This window comes from Vairimorpha necatrix, chromosome 8 (genome assembly GCF_036630325.1).
Source record: "Vairimorpha necatrix chromosome 8, complete sequence".
Taxonomy (NCBI): Eukaryota; Fungi; Microsporidia; family Nosematidae; genus Vairimorpha; species Vairimorpha necatrix.
In genome coordinates, this window is record NC_088823.1 from 470,476 (window position 1) to 488,865 (window position 18,390).

The following is an 18,390-nucleotide window of genomic DNA, read 5'->3' on the forward strand; positions in this document are numbered from 1 at the left end:
TATTTAATTTTACTAGATTTCTAAATAAAATATCTTTGACCACATGGAACATATCAGCGTCGCTTGGCAAATAGGTGAAATATTATTTAAGTATTTGAACGAAAAACTAACCTATTGAGCTCAATCTATCAAAATTTTGTCAAAATACATCATCATGTAAGACAAATAGTAACTTTTAAAAATTGACAGTTATTAAAAAACGCAATATATTTTTTTGAATGTAGGACATAAATTAAATTTAAAAAGTTGGAAAGTTTTAAACAACACGAATAATTATGATAATATTGATAAAGATATAATAGCAATAGTATGTTATAAATCCTTATATAAAATTTTATTTAAATCACATAAATATATTGAGTGATAACAGTTAAGAACAGCCGGCAGATTTTATAGGCTGAAAAGTTTCAAGCAGCCGCGCTAAAATTTTAGTCTTTAGATAAATGGATAAAAAATTGAGGATATAAAGCAATATGCAAGCCTATTATTAACTTAAATTATAAAAATTAGAAAAAGAGGTTAGTAAAAAACTATGTTACCTAATTAATATCAATTAACATTTTGTAATAACAAAAATCTTATATTTTTTTGAATGTTAATGCTGTAAAATTGCAACTAAAAGAGATAAAATGATTTTTTTTTATTTAATTTACATTTTTGAAGGCAATGAAATTTATTCTATAGATGAAATAATTAAACAAATTACATAAAAAATACTAGGAATGTTTGCAAAAATATTAACCCGAAATTACGAACACAAACGTATTTACATAAATTACTGTTAAAGATACTATTTACAATAAAGACAAATTTCCAAAAACCACTTTAGAAAAGACTAAGGCAACATTGTGATACACAAGAATTAGAAATTAGAAATATCTAATGCCAACAACATATGTCACTTCACCACCAAAACATAGATAGAATGTTATAAAAAAAAATTCATCACGACATACATTAACAAGCGACTACAAGGCAGTTTGACGTCTCTTAAAAGAAATTGATTCCAACAGATATTGTCCAAAAAAAAATATGATTGAAACTCAATTTACAGATGTGAGCAAAATTAAATTTGAACTAATTTAAGTAATACACAGATTCTAGAATTAGTTAACTCAAATAGTCCATAAGAATGTTACTATATTTTAGTAAATATAGAGGTAATAGTAAAAAGCACATAGCATATTAAATAGTTTTTTTTGCATACAATTGACAATAGGATAAACATATACTTGCCATGAGAATTACTAACGTTGCATTTAAATAAATATTGAATTTAAAAAGAAGATATATTATGTTTTTCTAAAAGATATAAAATATTTATTTGTAGAAAAATGTATACTAATCTATAATAACAAAGGAAAATTCGATCACGAGGTTACAAAGCGCTTGAATATTTCGAGACATAATTATATCCACGGAACATTAAATTATTATTCAAATAAACAGATAACCGAAAAGATAGAATTATAAAGAGATATTTATATAAAAATATATTTGACATTGTTTAATTGCAAAGTATGAATAAATGAATGAGTGTGTGTTTTCTATTTGCCGCCACAGAATTAATCAGAAAAATTCAGTAAATACGAACTATTATGAAATAAGATAAAAATATTAGAATACTTATATTCCATATATACAGCCTGATACAGTAAACAGAAAGAAATATCTGTTATTGTTCAAATATAAACTTTATAAGCAGAAATACAAGTTATAAAATTAAATAAATATCAGATTGACCATCAAATACCAATGATCGTGAAAGTAATTTACAATTCTTTCAGAAATTTTGACATAAATAAAAATATCTAATAGCTTATAAAATAAAACGATAAGTGTTTAATTTATAGATTAAGCAAATAATGCTTAAAACTATGATTAATTATAACCTCGATATATACGAATATATAAAAAGAAGTGGATTTCTTATAAATATATACAATTTGGATTCAGAATCAGGCAGGACGAATCTTTATAAATTTAACATATATTTAAATAAAAAATTCCAAATTTGAAATTATCTAATAATGCATGTTTTATTTATAAAAAAATAAAGTTAACACTAAAATTTCAATCTTCTGCAAATTTGTAAATTTAAATATTTATAGAGTCTGTTTAAGATATTTAACAATTAATAAGTAGAAAGTACTCAATTGTATATTATTATAAAATATCATAAATTAAATTTAATTAACTCTAAAATAATCTAATTTTTATATATAAACAGAAAATTTCGCAAAATTAATACTCATCTAGGCCATATACATATGGCCCAGATGAGTATTGTATCTGTCATTTCTTCAAGTTTTTTGTCTGTACTCGGACAAAGATATAATTCGAAATTTGGTTTTAAATCCAGGTCCCAATTTCATACTATGGTACCTTCCTTTCACATTGCTCTTTTACTATATGAGATCGGTTATTGGTTTCTTGCCACAAATTAGTCTTTCGCCTTCTATATTCCCGTGGTGTTGATTTTTAATGACTTTCTTTTTTATTTTTCTTTACAAGGAAAATCACTCAAGAAAGATTAATGCATATTTCATATCGGGTGAATTTATATTTTTTGTTTTATTTTCAACATCCAGCCATTTTTTGTTTATGTGACTTTTAATGCTAAAAAGTCATATAAATAATCACATGGCACAATATATAATTTTTTATTGTCAGATAAGTGTAAGTTAATGCTTATTAAATACAATTATATAAAATTGGTCTCCTATTCATTCCTTTTTGCAGATATTTAATCTTTAATAATCAAATTATGTAAAGCTTATTTTTCAATATCTACTAAACTGTATGAATTTTTTTATGCTCAAGATGTTATTTCATATTTATTTCGTTCTACCAATATGCTTCTTCTTGACATTCTAAAAGGATACTATATTCCATATATAATGCTTTTTAAATATTAAAAATCTAGTATATTAAATTATTAATTTTTATTTATTCGGTCTTCTTGGAGTACCATATATCTCTCTTATAATAATCTTTATCTATTTTTATGTTATAAATAACATCTTCCAAAAGTCTCGCTCTTGTCACTGATAATGATGCCGACCCTTCTAAATTAATATTAGCCACATGTAAATGTAAATGTTCATAAGTCGGTTTATAATGAAAGAACATTACCACATCTTCATATCCAAGTTTAAACTGTTTCAAGTTTTCTATCACTATATCTCTTCCTTCTTCCAATAACTTTTCATCTTTTATATCCCGTATAGATCTCAAATTACTATCTTTAAATACTAATAATATTTGTAAATCGTCAGTTGACAATTCATTCCATTTATAATTAGGCATTAATATAAATTTATCATCTTCATAATATTTAAATTTTTCTTCTTTACCTTTTATAATATTATCAATCCAGACTACTGGTTCATGTGGTAATTTTAGATATTGGTCGTATGATTCTTTAGTAAATATCTTTTTTGATGAATATTTAGTGTTATATTTTTGTGTAGCTGGCCAGATTAATCTGAATTTTAGATCTACTCTTGATTTTACAGTGTAAGCGTAGTAAATGTCATTATGAAGTTTTAGTTCTGTTTCTTCGTTTATAATGTTTAAAAATTCATCTTGTAGTATTGATTTTTTAGGGAAGATACAAATGGCGGGTTTAGATTGTATAGTGCCTATGTAGATGATATTTTCTTGATCTAAGTTAACAGATTCGACTTTGAAATGTTTAATCATATGGGGTAGAGAAAAAATAATCATATATATAAACAATATATATACATTGTATATACAATGTATATACAATGTAATTAGTTTTAAATTAGTTTTATATAAACATTGGAAATGATAAATCTATTTTGACATGTTTTTTAACTTGCAATATTTGTTTTTATTTTCAGTTTATTGGTTTGTGCTTGAGAAATTATTAGATGAGTCCAATAAACTTAGAAGTCAACAATATTTCACCCGCGATTTTTTTAAAAATAAATAATCTATTTTAAAATACCATAGTATTATATTTACTATATCTTTGATACTAATACAATATATATATATATTATTGTAGCTCTTCCCCTTTTCTCCCCTTTATTTTTTTCTGATATATTTATTATTATCCCCCCTGCCTTATAATCTCCCACATGAAGATAAAAATATTCCTCAGACACAATTCTGAATCTCTTTCTCTAGAGATAAATACAGAAGATTCCCTTTTTAAATTAAAAGAGATGATATCTAAAATATTAAATATAGAACCAAATAGACAAGTATTAGAGTATAAAGAAGAAGTATTAAGAGATGATTTACAAACTATAGAGAGTTATAAAATAAAAGACAAATCAACCATTATACTTAAACTTAATAAATTCAATATGAATATTAGATCTACGAATATTAGTAGTAGTAGATCTAATAAATACGATGAAATGATTGATGGTTTAGATGATGGTAAACTTAAGAATATTATGAATAATCCTTCATTCCAAGAAGAAATGTTGTCTATGTCTCAAGATCCAAATTACTTAAAACAACAAATGAAGAATTTTGATCTCACTGTCTCTAAGCTTGAGAATATGCCAGGAGGATTTAATATAATAAATAGTATGATGAAAGATGTACAAGATCCCATGTTAGATTTACTTAGTACTAGTAAGAATTATAAAGAAGGAGATATTATACAGAGGCCCATTTATGACCCCATTCCTGGGACTAGTAGAGAGAATTTGTTGATTAAGTATAGAGAAGAATTGGCCTTATTAAGGGCCATGGGGTATGAGAACAGTAAAAGGAATTTGAGTGCATTAATAGCTTGTCAAGGGAACATAGTCGAGAGTATTGAGTATTTGAACAATAATAAATAATTACACTAAGTATTAGTTAGTATAATTTGCACTAAGTATAAGTTACATGTAGTTTACTTTTTATTTAGTGTAAAAATCGACCGATGAAATTATTTTACTGCATAAACAGCATAAAAAAATTGTAATATTAAATTATATATATAAGTTATGTTACAAATTATATACATAAGTTTATGTTACAAGATTACAAATAATGTTTATTTTTACTATTAAATTCATTTATTGCTTGATATATTTCTCATTCAGTAGTTTTATTAATCCTTCAGTATTTAGACTACATATATCTAATACATTAAAACTCTTAATTTTATCTTTCTTCATTCCCAGTACATCTTCAAATCTGAATTCATAAGGATTACAAATCATTAGATCATTAATATAAATCTCCAATTTAAATACTAAAGGTTTATTACTCATAAAAATAAAGTAAATATCTTTTAAAGCATTATCACTACTAGTAGTAGTACTTGTAGTATTATGGAATGTTAATAATACATTCATTTTTATCATTTCATTCGCTTCATATTTATATGATCCATATTTACTTTGTTTATTAAGTCTTATTATTTCTTTATTATTATTATTCTTATTCTGACATGCTAATCTACTACAATATGCTTCAATATATTCATCATATTCTTTTACTTTCTTATCTAAATATTCTTCTTTTATTAATAAGTTATTATAAGTATTCTGATTTATTTTTATTTCTTTAGATCTTTCTGTAGATTTAAGTTTTAGTCCCACAATATCCTGGGCTAATAAATTCAGGATTTCTGAGTATAAATTTCCACTTGAGACTATTCCTCTAGTTTCTAGATATTTCAGATCTGAGTGGACTGAGTCTTTTAGATCTTGAATATTTTCTTCAAGAAGATCCTCTTTATTAAAGAGGATCTTCTCTTCCTCTGTGGGATCAGAGTAAATTAAATCTAAGATATTTCTACCTTTAGATATTTTTATAAGATAAATAAGTTTCCTCTTAGTGATCTTTATAAAGTTCTCTAATTCGTCATCTCTGTCTTCTTTATGAACCCAATCTGAGTTTATAAATGAGAAGCAAATAATTTTATTACAATTATTATCAGGTAATAATTCCAATGAGTCAATTAAATCAATATTATTATTATATATATTATTATTATATATATTATTATTAGATATATTATTATTATATATATTATCATTATTAGTATCATCATTAATATTATATGTTTCATCCCTATTAGTATCATTATTATATATATAACTATGTGATAATAGAATATCTTTGTTCTCTTTTATTAATATTATTAATCCATTCACTACTCTAAGTGGTAAATATATCACTGATTTCTGGACTCGGGCTAATTCATTAAGTGTCTCAAGTTGGAAGTACTGCTCTGTACTCTGGACTTGTATTAAATCTCTAATTATCTCTTTATATTTCTCACTTAGATCTACTAAGTAATCTTTTATAGGAAGATACACTGTCATATCAGGCATCATTTCTTGTTCATCTTTGATGATGAAATGAGTTATTAAGTTTATTATTTTATAAATCTTCTGTCTTGTTGACTCAGATATTTTATTCTGATCATTAAAGAGATCTGGGGCATATAAATAAGGAAATAATAAATCAATCATGAAATTATGAGTATCATTTTCCTGATAATAATGTCTTATTATATAAGGGACTGAATTTATATTCTGATGAATAAAATCAAATATACTAGTCAGGATTCCCCTCATAGTCTTCAGTCTCGTCTCATAGATCTCTGATACTCTCTTATTCTCTAGTGACTCATCAAGTGTCTTCACTACTCCGTACAAGTGTCTGTGTATCTCCGTGGGATTACACTCTATTTCCAGGGACTCCAAATTCCTGATAATTTTAAAGAGGCCATCTCTAAAGAGGACACTTTCCTGAGAGACTCTAAAGTAATTAACTAACAGTAAAGAACTAAGAGAATGAGGACTAGTCAAATGTGAACTAGTCATATGAGAACTAGTCAAATGTGAACTAGTCATATGTGAACTAGTCATATGAGAACTAGTCATATGGGAACTAAGAGAATGAGATCGGTTTTTGTCTTCTTGATTTATACAACATACTTTATTAGTTTTATTATTAGACATTAGTAATTGTAAGAAGAGATACTCCTCTTTAATTCCTGATACATTACTGTATAAAGGTAATATCACTGTACATATAAAATTCTCTTTATCTTCTACTCTGTTTAATAATTCCCTTAATATTTCGGGACTAGTCTGAATAATCTGTAATATATCTTGTATAGGCTTAATATTATAATAATCACTCTGAGTCGGGATATTATAAAGATCTAACTTATTATGAATCATAAGTCTGATTCTATTCTCTATATCTTCAAGATATATCTCCTTATTATATAAATCTCTTAATTTGTCTGAGATCTTCTTGTGTAATTCGTCAATAAAAGACTCCTTGTAAATTTCAGAAGAATTCTTAAAGAACAAGAAAAGGAAATGTCTAATTGAGAAAACTGAAGGATCTTCTAAGTAGAAAATATCATTAAAGGACTTCTTAAATAAGAAGGCCTTAACTTTTAATTTAATCTTTAAAGAATCGTCGAGCTCTTCATCATTTCGTATATTATTATCAATTAATAATTCATCTTGATTATTTAATAATTCATCTCTAATCTTAGCTTTAATATCTTCAAGATCTTCTTCTAAATCTAAATCAATACTAGTATCAGTATTATCTATACTAGTATTATTAGTATTAGTATTATTAGTATTATTTAATTCCATCTTTTCAGGTATATTCTCAAATTGTGGTATCTTTATATTCTCTAATTCACTATCCATTCTTACATAATCTTCTTCTTCAAATACTTGTCCTTCTCTTTTAATAATCCCTAAACTAATTCCTCGTCTTTTAAGGAAATGTGCAAGAGCATGGACACAATACACAACTTTAGGGAAATTCTTCTTCTCATACAAATCTATAACCTCAAAATAAAACCATCTGGGTAAACCTATCTTCTTTAATCCATCAAGGAAATAATTAATATTATCAGTATGTCTATACTGTAAAATATCATCTACAAAAATATGACCAACACTTTCAGGACTAAAATGTCTCAAAACTTCTACGAGGAAAAAACCTTTACGCATTTCTTCTTCAAAAAGGCTAAAAGAATCGGGAACAGGAGTGAAAGAAGAAATCCATGTCTTGGCTTCTTCTAAACGGCATAGGTAATCATAAGTACGAGTATTAAGTCTGGCTGTGTCCATCTGATCAGAAGTGATTGGGATGTCTGTGCCGAGTCTCTGGTGGACATTAATAATATTTTGAACTTCTTGGTTATGCGAGTTGACCATTTTGGGGGTAAAAAAGAAAAACGAGAAAAATAAAAAAAAGAGGGAAAAAGCATAAGAAAAAAAGTATAAAGTCAAGCATAAAATAAAGCATAAAATTAATAGAAAATATTAAAGTCAAGCATAAAATATTATAATTGAGCATAAAATATTAAAGTCAAGCATAAAATATTATAATACAATATAATAAATGTAAAAAAATATTATAATACAATAAAAGAAATCACATTAAAAAACTACGATCGGGACTTAACCAGTCTTAAGGCAGAACTTCCACTGAGAATGAATAATTACAATGCATTAAACTTTTCTATGATAATCACTAAGTTGATTCGATGGAACTTGTAAACATCGAGTGTAGAAACTTAATAATACCAATATTCTATAAATACATAAAAGTAAGTGATGGGTACGACCTAGTCGGAGCCCATGGCTAGTGCACTCTAAAATGAAGACCCCAATTTAGTAACTAGATGAAATGGGCAATGGAATCACATCAAACAAAAGAAGAAGTAAGGCAATAGAACTGCTATTATACAAAATATTGTAACACGGCGGCCGAAACTAGTGGTCAATGCAGTCCAATAAAAATGCCGGGCTGGTGATGTGGCGATGTAAAGGCGTGTGTGGGACAAGATGGTAAGGGAATATTAAAGTAGACGACAATGTCTCTCCAGAAGTTATTTTTCATATCCGTCCCAAAGTCATACTGGACCCAATTGTTGGTGAAGATGGAAAATATTCATCTGGAGACAAAGTCCAATGGATACGGCGGAGCACGCTCCGCCTGAAAGGCATATGGACGAAGTTTTAGTGAGTAAGAATTTTACAGTACCGAAAGGAACATACACACAAAACTTTATGTAAAGCTTCTTACTGTCCCTTTATTGTAAAAAGTAATCTAACTAACTAAAAAGTTTTCAAAATATAAAAAAAAGCATAACACCCAGAATAAGTTATAGGTATATACCATACATACTCTCACATAAAACAATAAAAATAAATCTTTTTTTACTAAATTTTGACTAGCATATCATGTAGGCCTTATGATATTGTTTCGATCAAATTTAGTAAAAAAAATATACAATGACGACAAAAGTAGTATAATACCAGAACACGTGTTAACTTCGACTTGAAGTCAAATATATTAAATTAATGATATGTAACCTTCGATGTTCTAAGTGAAATGATACATCCCTTCTTTAGATGTAATTTAATAACATATAGTCTCAATGGAAACATAAATACATTTACTTAAAAATATAGTCAAGATATGCGAAGTGCGTATTGAGATGTAATTTTTATACATAAGGTCCCAGATGAAAATACAGATTTTTCTTTGCCAAAATTTGTAGTTAGAATATGTGTATTAAGATGTAATTTCATAAGTTCTTTAAAAAGCCCACGAACTATGTTTTATGCTATAACTTGTAGTAGAATTTGTGACGTGTGCTCAATTGTAATTTAATTTCAAAGTCCTTATAATAGAACTAAAAGACTAATTCAAAACTAAAGTTTGGCTTATAGAAGTGTGTTTTAAAAGTATTTAATTACAAATGTCTAAACGAACCATCACAATGTTTTCATTAAAATTATTGTCGAAATATGCAAAATGTGTTTTAAAGGTATTTAATTACATAAGGTCATCAAATGAAACCTAAAAAGTCCTCCACAGCTGCGGTAATATGCCGAGCCATGTAAGTATATGATATTGCAACTATACGACAATTTACAAATCTAGATTTACAGTTTGTGACTGTTAATCAAAACATTTTAAGCAAATATTTTTAAAAAAATAAACGTCATAAAGTCAACCAATAAAATTTTATTTAATAAAATTTTTTAACAATTGCTGTGTCAGCTCTATTAAAAATTATGACTGTAAAAACGTGTTTTAAAGTTTTCACAAGTGACAACACTTTTCCATAGACAAACAAGATTTTGCGTTTATATACAAAGCTGTCAAATTTTTATTTCGTGCCACACTCAACTCATATAAGTATTGACATAATATTAAATTAGAAATAAAGTTTTTATTCATATGAAAACTATCCGTTGTAATTAGTCTGGTTTTTGTAAAATCGAATGGTTTCTTCGAGTGCACCAACTTATGAAGTATTATACATACACAATAGAAGGCCAATGAAAATATTTCTGGCCACAACGTGAGAGATTAGACTAAACTTAAACCTATTTATGACAAGACAAAACACAATTTTCATTTAGAAATATAACTAAATGAAACCTAGACAATCATTTTTCATTTATAATCACAATGAATTAGACCACTAGGTTATGCGATTTCCGAAAGATAGAAAAAATAGTGAATAACAGTATATTGGAAGCATATCAACGACAATAACAAGTTTTTAACATTTACCCAAAGGTATCTTCAAAAGGATTATTTACAAATAAAACACACGAAAAGTAGAAATAAGAAGTTTAAAGATCTCTTAAAAAGCATCAATGAAAAATAAAAATTACGGCCAAATATGAAATACATAATATATAAAAAAACCTTTTTAAAAACTTAATGTATAAAATAATCTGTTGATATGAAAAATTTTTAACATATGTATATGTTAATTTTAAATAAAAAAATTCTAATCATGAGCAAAAAATTAAATTTAAAGTTTTGCATTTAATAAAATGTCTAGTCTATGTAGGCTTGTCTTATTGGCAGTTTTATGTATAAGGAGAAAAAATAGTCCATGTACACATATACATTTTGCAATTTATAATATTCTTTTTAATTCTATGATCTCCGCAGTTCAATAAATTGCGACCATTTTTTCGTAAAAAAACTGTGATTAACTGATTGTATATGAGAACTGTAAATGATTTACTATGTCTATTATTCGTATGCAATTTTGTCTTATAAGTGCAAAACCAGATTTTAGAGTCTTATGTGTTAGTTTCGATTAATATTTGCTATTACAGTTGTTTGCACCTTCATAGTCCAACCTTTGAATAATTATAATCAAACGTTTGCATTTTTTATAGTCGAACTTTTGCATTCTTACTGTTCATTTTTTGGATAAAATTAAAAATGCTCGTAAATATTATATGTATAATGAAACATAAACAAAAATATACGTAAATCATAACACAGCTCCTTTTATATTATGTGACAACGTCTCCGCTTTGCAATTTAGAGACATCTTATCTCAGTAGTCAGAATTACTGCACATAAAGCCGTAATAGTATTTCAGAACTCGTAAAAAATCAGTTTTGACGCATTATCGCAACTTCGTATGCCCGAAACCCGAATTTACTATATAAAAAATCCTTTAATAGGATTAAGGTGCGACGAATGCAGAGGACAAAATAAAAGGAATGCCCAATTTCTTAGCTTAACTAAAACTAATTTGAATGAGAAAACTTAGCATTATTCCTGATTGAATTTTCGTAGAATTCAAAAGACCAAAAATCTACAGACATTTTCATATATAACTCGACGAATTGAACATAATTGTATATTCCCGTTCTTATTGTATGCAATAAGACTCGAAATGAAAATCAGCAAAAGACAACTGTAAAATTGGTTAGAACCAGTGGACTGTTTTGAATGTTTTTTATATATAAATCCATAATGCCTTGTAGTAGGGAGATTAAATTCAGGTTAAAAAAAACAAAAATTTCTATTAAAAAAACAGAATTCCTATGGCATTTTCGGCTCTTTTATCAATTTCATCACTATACTTATCCTTTGCTAGAATTAGTGATAGTCTTTTTCATGTGAATTTAGATATCTCAACTTTCTAATTATAGTCGCCAACGATATTAGAACATTCGCTCTTATATTAACTTACCTTTTATTTTCCTAAAATCATGTAGTTTTTACATTCAATAATGTTTTTTATTACAAGATACAATGGTTTTAATAGCTGAAAAGATAAAAATCTAGAACATTTGGCATTTTAGAGCAAATCTCATTTTCACTATAACGTTTTCCTGTGAGTTCATAATGCCGTTTAATAGCCGAATTATAATGTTGCAGCAATATCTATTATGAGCACTTCTTATATTTTAGATGTCTTTTAATTAATTTTAGAACATCCACCATGACTGTTGCTCTGGTTTTTCTTGGCATTAAGTTTTTTTAAGCAAAAAAGGTTATTGTAATAAAAAAAATAAATATAGAATTACAAAAGTTGAACTGTTAAAATGCAAAATGCGGACTATCAAAGCGCAAAATTCGTACCTTAAAGTCAAAAAATTGAAATATAAAAAATCCCCATGATATTAAAAAAATTGCTAATATTATGTATAGTTCTAGTGATTCTATTTTTGATGTTAATTCCATATGCATCCTGATGTTATTTACTCGACATTTAATCGGTTTGAATGAATGAAAAAATTATGAAACATTTTATAGATTAATTTTTCAGTGTCAACACACGGAGAAGACACGGGAGCCACTAGATGCATGGATTTTTAGATATGGCCATTCTTGATATGTTTTGACCTTTTATTTCAACAATAACAGGTCAGTGTTCTCTGAAGACCATGGACATTGTCTTTTATAAATTATAAGATTATAAAAATTTCCATTGATCTCCGCAATTATCGAATTAACAAAGACTTAAGCGTTAACTCAAATGTGAAAAAAAATAGTCTTGCTTATTACGCATAGCTTATTTATTATTCAAAAATTACTTTGGTTCATTTTAAATAACGGATAAAAAAGCTAGGTTTCGTTGAACATATACGAACTAAAAAAAATAAAACTCCAATTTAGTATACCAAAAAAACTCATAGTTTATGTTTTTGCCATTAATTTTTATCGCAATAATTTGAACAATAAAGACACATCCCTATTTTAAATTCAAGCACATTTTTAATCAAAATTTATCAAATCTTTTGATAAAGTAAAGCAAATACATGAGGAATGAAAAATTTCATTCTATATTAACAATGTCTTTTACCAAAGAAAATTCTTTGAAAACTTAGCGATACAATTATGATTAAATGCACTTTTTTTTCTATAACATTGTTTTAAGCAAGTCCAGAAAATTTCTTTCTGACTTGTATGTAACCTCTCACTTTTTACAAATCCTTTCTTTAGTTTACAATTTTATGCTTATTTCCATAATTAGCCACGGCTTTGGGGCCAAAAAAAAGTCCATCAGCAACAATAATAGTTTTAAGAAGTATGAGTTTTTTTACTCGAATAATAAAGGTTCATGTTTCCAGCAAGGAATTTATCTAACAAAAAAAAATTCGTAGCATCATTTTTTTATATTCTTCAAGAATCCATTATATATTAAAAGTATAGTCGTGTAAACACGAAGGATTATCAATATTTAAGCCATCGAATATAGCCTTTTCATCGATTTAACCCTTATATTTTCTCACTATCGTTTCTATGTCCAAAGGAGTTTAGCTTATAATATCCATTGTAATATTTTAAATTCAATATATGTTGATTCGGATATTTTGCAAAAATTAATAGCTTATAGTATAAGTTACAAAAGAACCAACGACATGTATCCTTCCAAATTTTTTTTTATAATCATTAAAAAATATTCTATGTTTTTTTTCAATGAATTTTTATTTTATTTTTTACGGTACATCTGTACTCTTTTAAATTAATGAAGGAAAAAAATCTATCACAGACATGTCTACTACGCATTAAGTAAAAACACATAAAATGTGGGAATTATTGACATTAATCTACCAAAAGTATATTTTAGAAGCTACAATATACAAATATAGGATTTAAGTTTCGAGTTTTTTAATTTTTTTTTTAAATTCTTGTTAGCAAGAAGTTTAAGAAAATTGGAAAGCAGGGAAATATAGCTTGGAAAATTGCCCCGCTAAAAAAATATGTAAAAAATCAAAAAAACAAGTGTTTTATTGATGTAAAAGAAGTTATAGAATTTTTTGATACGCTTTGGAGATGAAGGGGGCATTTTCTAGTTGCACTAAGATATCTTTTTATCAAAATAAAATGTAAAGTAATTCTAAGGTCAAACAACATGAGTTTAAAAATGTTCAAGAGCTATTTAAAATATTTACAAGACGCATTAACAGTTGTAATATGCCCAGGATTAAATCTAAATAGCCTGTACATAGTAAGAGATAATAATTTTAATCATTGAAAATTTATACTACAATTTTTATTCGATTATAAGGTTATGTTTTTTTAAAAACACAACCTCATAATAAAATAACAAGAACAATAGTGCTCACTCTTATAATAGCAATCGCTATTTAGCGGATTATTATGTTTAGAATAGTTCTTTGTGAAAGTACTACTATATTTTCTTAAAAAATTACTATAAATAGAAAATATCTAAATATTATAAGTATTAACATATTATAAAAGAATTCTTTTATTTTATTTCAATCGGAACTCTCTTCGTGTGACCATTCAACTAGCTTGTTTCTAATTTTTTCATTAGCTTCTTCTACCTTTAAGGGGTCTAAATTCATGCATTCGATGATTTTATCTTTTTCATACATTTCATATTTGCCAGTAAATAAGTTAAGCATGAGGTTTATTTTTGATCCCGTAAATAATGATACTAGTGCACATAAATTATGTAAAAGAGATTTTCCGGGTTTCTCATTATATTTTAAAATCATAAAGTTCATCAATTCCAGCAAATTAATATTCCCTTTTTGATTACTTGCGGAGTTTTCAGACATATGATCATCAGATCTGATTTGTTTATCCAGTTTTTTTAGTGTTTGGAAAAAACTATTTTCAATTTCATTAGTTTCATTAATAAATTTTTCTGCTGTAATCAAAAGAAGTATTTTGACTAATAAACAAAGAGCAGATTTTCGACGCGTTAACTTGTCATAAATCGTGTCTATGACAAATTTTACTATGTGTTCATAACTATTTTTATCTTCAATAAGTAAATTATAATATTTTTGGTTTATTATATTTTTTTTATATAAAAGATGTGTTAGCAATTTTTTAAACCCCGAATCCTTATCATTATAGATTCGTTGAATAATAAAATTCATCGAATCTGTTTCTTTGAGCAAATAACTAAACAATTCAATGTTTTCGTAATTACTCTTATTGAGTATGGCAGATGTCCTAGATAATATGTTATCAATTTCCTTGCGACATTGATCGCTTGAATTAGTGTATATTTTGTCGTAAGCCAAATTACGTCTTAATGTGTGATAATATTTCCAAGCATCTAGTTCTGATTGATTTTTGTCTTCATTATGCCTTATTTTTTTTGCATCATACAGTCCTCTTTGATAGCTTTCTTCTAACATATCTTTTGGCACGCCATATGATCGTATAAATGGCAAAAATACATTACTACCTTTAGGTAAAGAATCACAAATCGAGGAAAGATCATGGGATCATTTTTTCTCATCAATTAATACTACATTTGTCGAGTCTGCTAATTTACGTATATTTAATTCAAAAAAACATATTTTATTTTTAATGTTTATTCTGAATCTAATGCAATGATCATGTACTCTAATGTATGACTCTGGAATGCAAAGATTATGTTTGGTAGCATATTGGATGGTCGTCATTTGACTACATGCATCCCTTATATAAGATTTTCTATCACAAATATTTTGAAAAAATAATTGCCCTTTTTCTTTTTTTCTTTTGGAATTCATTTTTTCAATTTCTTTTATAATATTGTTCCAGGTAATACCTTTAGAATGATTAACCTCCTTTTCTAAGTGATCTTTATTGTATGTTAAAATAAAAGGTTTTGAGTTGTCAATAATTGGCATTCTCAAAATTGATCCTTCAATTTCCAATATGATATTTTCAATGGTTTTGTTTTTACAAAACACTCGTTCTCTTTTTTGCACGGATTGTTTAAATCCATTGTTGCATATAACGTGGTACTTAATAATTATTTTTTCATCACGCAAAAGATCTAAAGTTACGCTTTGATATTCGCCATTAATATCACGCAATGAACATTCTTCATTTTTTTTACTTTCAATAATTACATCCACAACATTGTCGAGAAGACTTCCACTTGCTTGTATAAACATAATACCATAGAAAAAGTTCAAGATCTTCATAATAGGGTCTAATTTGTTTTCGTTAATTACAAAAATTGATTAAAATTTTTGGATCATTTTAATTAATCACTCATAGAAATTTTTAAAATTTTCAAAAATACGTTTTTATGATAACTTTTATTTTATAATTCAATTATTGAAGTATTTGTTTTATGTGATGGATATGAAATATAATTATTGTTGCGATATTATATCTTTGTTGTACTTAATTTTACTAATTTTTTTTTAGTATACAAAATATCAAGATGATAAAAATATGATTATTTAACATCAAACATTAAAGTATTTTGACTTTAACTTCCTTATCAGTATAAATACAGAATTTTTATTTTTTAGCTCTGTTGTTCGAAGATTGAGACAAAAACGGGAAAGCAAGAATCAAAACATTTTTTGTATATTTAAATAACATAATTGCCAAAAAAAATTTGCGTTTTTTCCCAATTTCTTAAATATTCGCTTCTTCCACCTATTGATCAAGATTTTTCTGTATAAACAACATTATATAAAGTAATTACATCGTTGAGACGATCTTTTTTTAACAAATAAACAATTATATAATCATATAAAAATTTATTTTGGGAGGAAAATATATAATATCTTATCAAATTGATTTTATCTATGATTCAAGAATACTTAAATAAGCGCAAATATCACATATTACGACATAGTTAGACTATTAAAAAACAATGAAGTAGTAAAAAGTTAAAATCATTATATATATACTGAAAATAATCAAACCTAGAATCTGTTTAGAACAACAAAACTATATTTAGTACACGTTTAACAACAACAAAATTCAATTGCAATGACAAAAGAAAAAAAAAGAAATGTTACAAATTTAGACTTCTATTAAGAACAACCTTCATAGAAATACATATGCTATAGATTTAAAATAATGTTTTTTAGATAAATATCAAAATATATCTTGAAAGTATTTTCAAGACTGCGAAGATTTTTGTTCCTTTTCGCTATATACACTTCGACTTTGAAAAACAGGGTTAAAAATAAAAGTTTAATTCTATATTGCTAGAAGGGGGCTAAGAAAAAATTGGCCATAGAAACATAATAAGCCCCAAATTGCCCCTTCCTTGTGTTAAATTAGGTACCCGGGGGTTTTTTCGTTTCAGTCATAGGAGTTAAGAAAAACGAATTTTCTTATTTTTTTAACCCCTAGAACCAGGACGAAAAATATCATTAAAAGGAATAGGAATAAGGACCAAATAATAGATGATAATATATATTTAAGGTAAAGAAACAATACTACTATAAATTGGAGATGCATTTAAGAAGTTGTAATGCCACGGCCATTAGTAGTATTGTTTAGTCAACAATCTCGAATTATTTTTTTTTCTTAGGTACATGGTCAGGTACCAAATGCTGAACTGGTCTGAAAGAAGAATAAAAAAAAATAAAATTAAACAGGAAATATTTCGGGAAAAGAATTCCCAGAAACCTTTTTTTCTGCCTTAAGAAAAGCAGGGGAAGTAACATCGCCGCAGTAGGCTCTATTGAGCCTATAACAAGAATATTAAGGAATCCTAGGAAGAATTTCTTAAATCCATAACCATACTCCAAACAAACTATGGGTTTATGCGCTAATTTATTAATTACTCTTACAGGCGAACAATGGTATAGATATGGGCCTGGAAATTTCGAGAATGATGAACCCAATGATAGTATAATAATTTGTTTTACAGATTCGGCTATGTAAAAATTGCACAGTATGACATTTGCGCGATGGATAGGACCTTTACGAAGATCCCAATTATGTGTTATCAACTTTTACAATTTATTTTATCCGTGATGCACATGTGTTCCCCTAATAGTTGCAATTTTGAAAGATAAAAGTTTTGAAACAAATTGATTTGTTTTAAATGGTAAAGTGAATGTTTCCAGAGCCCAACCCAAGGTTGATAAAAACAGGTTTTGAGTATGACCGATAAAAGCATTTTCTATAGTTTTCCCGGATTGTCAAATTTCAGGTTGTCTTTTTTATATAGCCCAAATTATTGATATACGTGTTAAAAATTCAGGACTTTCTTCTGTTTACAAATGTGAACCTAAATTAAAAAATTTGTTTTGTCTCTTACGGCACTTGCATATGTAAAATATGACGAAAAATTGTATACTTTTTTGGAATTAAAACAAGACAGAAATTTTCCGGAATGTTTGACTTAGTTATATTGCTATT

At 26.7% G+C, this 18,390-nt stretch overlaps 5 protein-coding genes across 5 annotated transcripts; 1 reads left to right on the forward strand and 4 right to left on the reverse strand.

Moving 5' to 3' along the window:
• Positions 1–2,949: 2,949 nt before the first annotated feature.
• On the reverse strand, positions 2,950–3,705 carry VNE69_08062 (mRNA decapping enzyme; the record flags this gene model as incomplete). Its single annotated transcript, XM_065474378.1, has 1 exon — positions 2,950–3,705. The coding sequence occupies one exon, from the start codon at positions 3,703–3,705 to the stop codon at positions 2,950–2,952; it is 756 nt and encodes a 251-aa protein (XP_065330450.1).
• A 404-nt stretch (positions 3,706–4,109) lies between these two features.
• Positions 4,110–4,829, forward strand: VNE69_08063 (ubiquitin domain-containing protein; the record flags this gene model as incomplete). The annotated part of the gene is made up of 1 exon (XM_065474379.1): positions 4,110–4,829. One exon carries the CDS (start codon positions 4,110–4,112, stop codon positions 4,827–4,829), a length of 720 nt encoding a protein of 239 aa, XP_065330451.1.
• Positions 4,830–5,048: 219 nt separating this feature from the next.
• On the reverse strand, positions 5,049–8,177 carry VNE69_08064 (Ras GTPase-activating domain-containing protein; the record flags this gene model as incomplete). Its single annotated transcript, XM_065474380.1, has 1 exon — positions 5,049–8,177. One exon carries the CDS (start codon positions 8,175–8,177, stop codon positions 5,049–5,051), a length of 3,129 nt encoding a protein of 1,042 aa, XP_065330452.1.
• A 6,345-nt stretch (positions 8,178–14,522) lies between these two features.
• Positions 14,523–15,419, reverse strand: VNE69_08065 (uncharacterized protein; the record flags this gene model as incomplete). The annotated part of the gene is made up of 1 exon (XM_065474381.1): positions 14,523–15,419. One exon carries the CDS (start codon positions 15,417–15,419, stop codon positions 14,523–14,525), a length of 897 nt encoding a protein of 298 aa, XP_065330453.1.
• A 90-nt stretch (positions 15,420–15,509) lies between these two features.
• VNE69_08066 (putative SP-containing protein) lies at positions 15,510–16,199 on the reverse strand (the record flags this gene model as incomplete). Its single annotated transcript, XM_065474382.1, has 1 exon — positions 15,510–16,199. One exon carries the CDS (start codon positions 16,197–16,199, stop codon positions 15,510–15,512), a length of 690 nt encoding a protein of 229 aa, XP_065330454.1.
• Between the last annotated feature and the right edge of the window lie 2,191 nt (positions 16,200–18,390).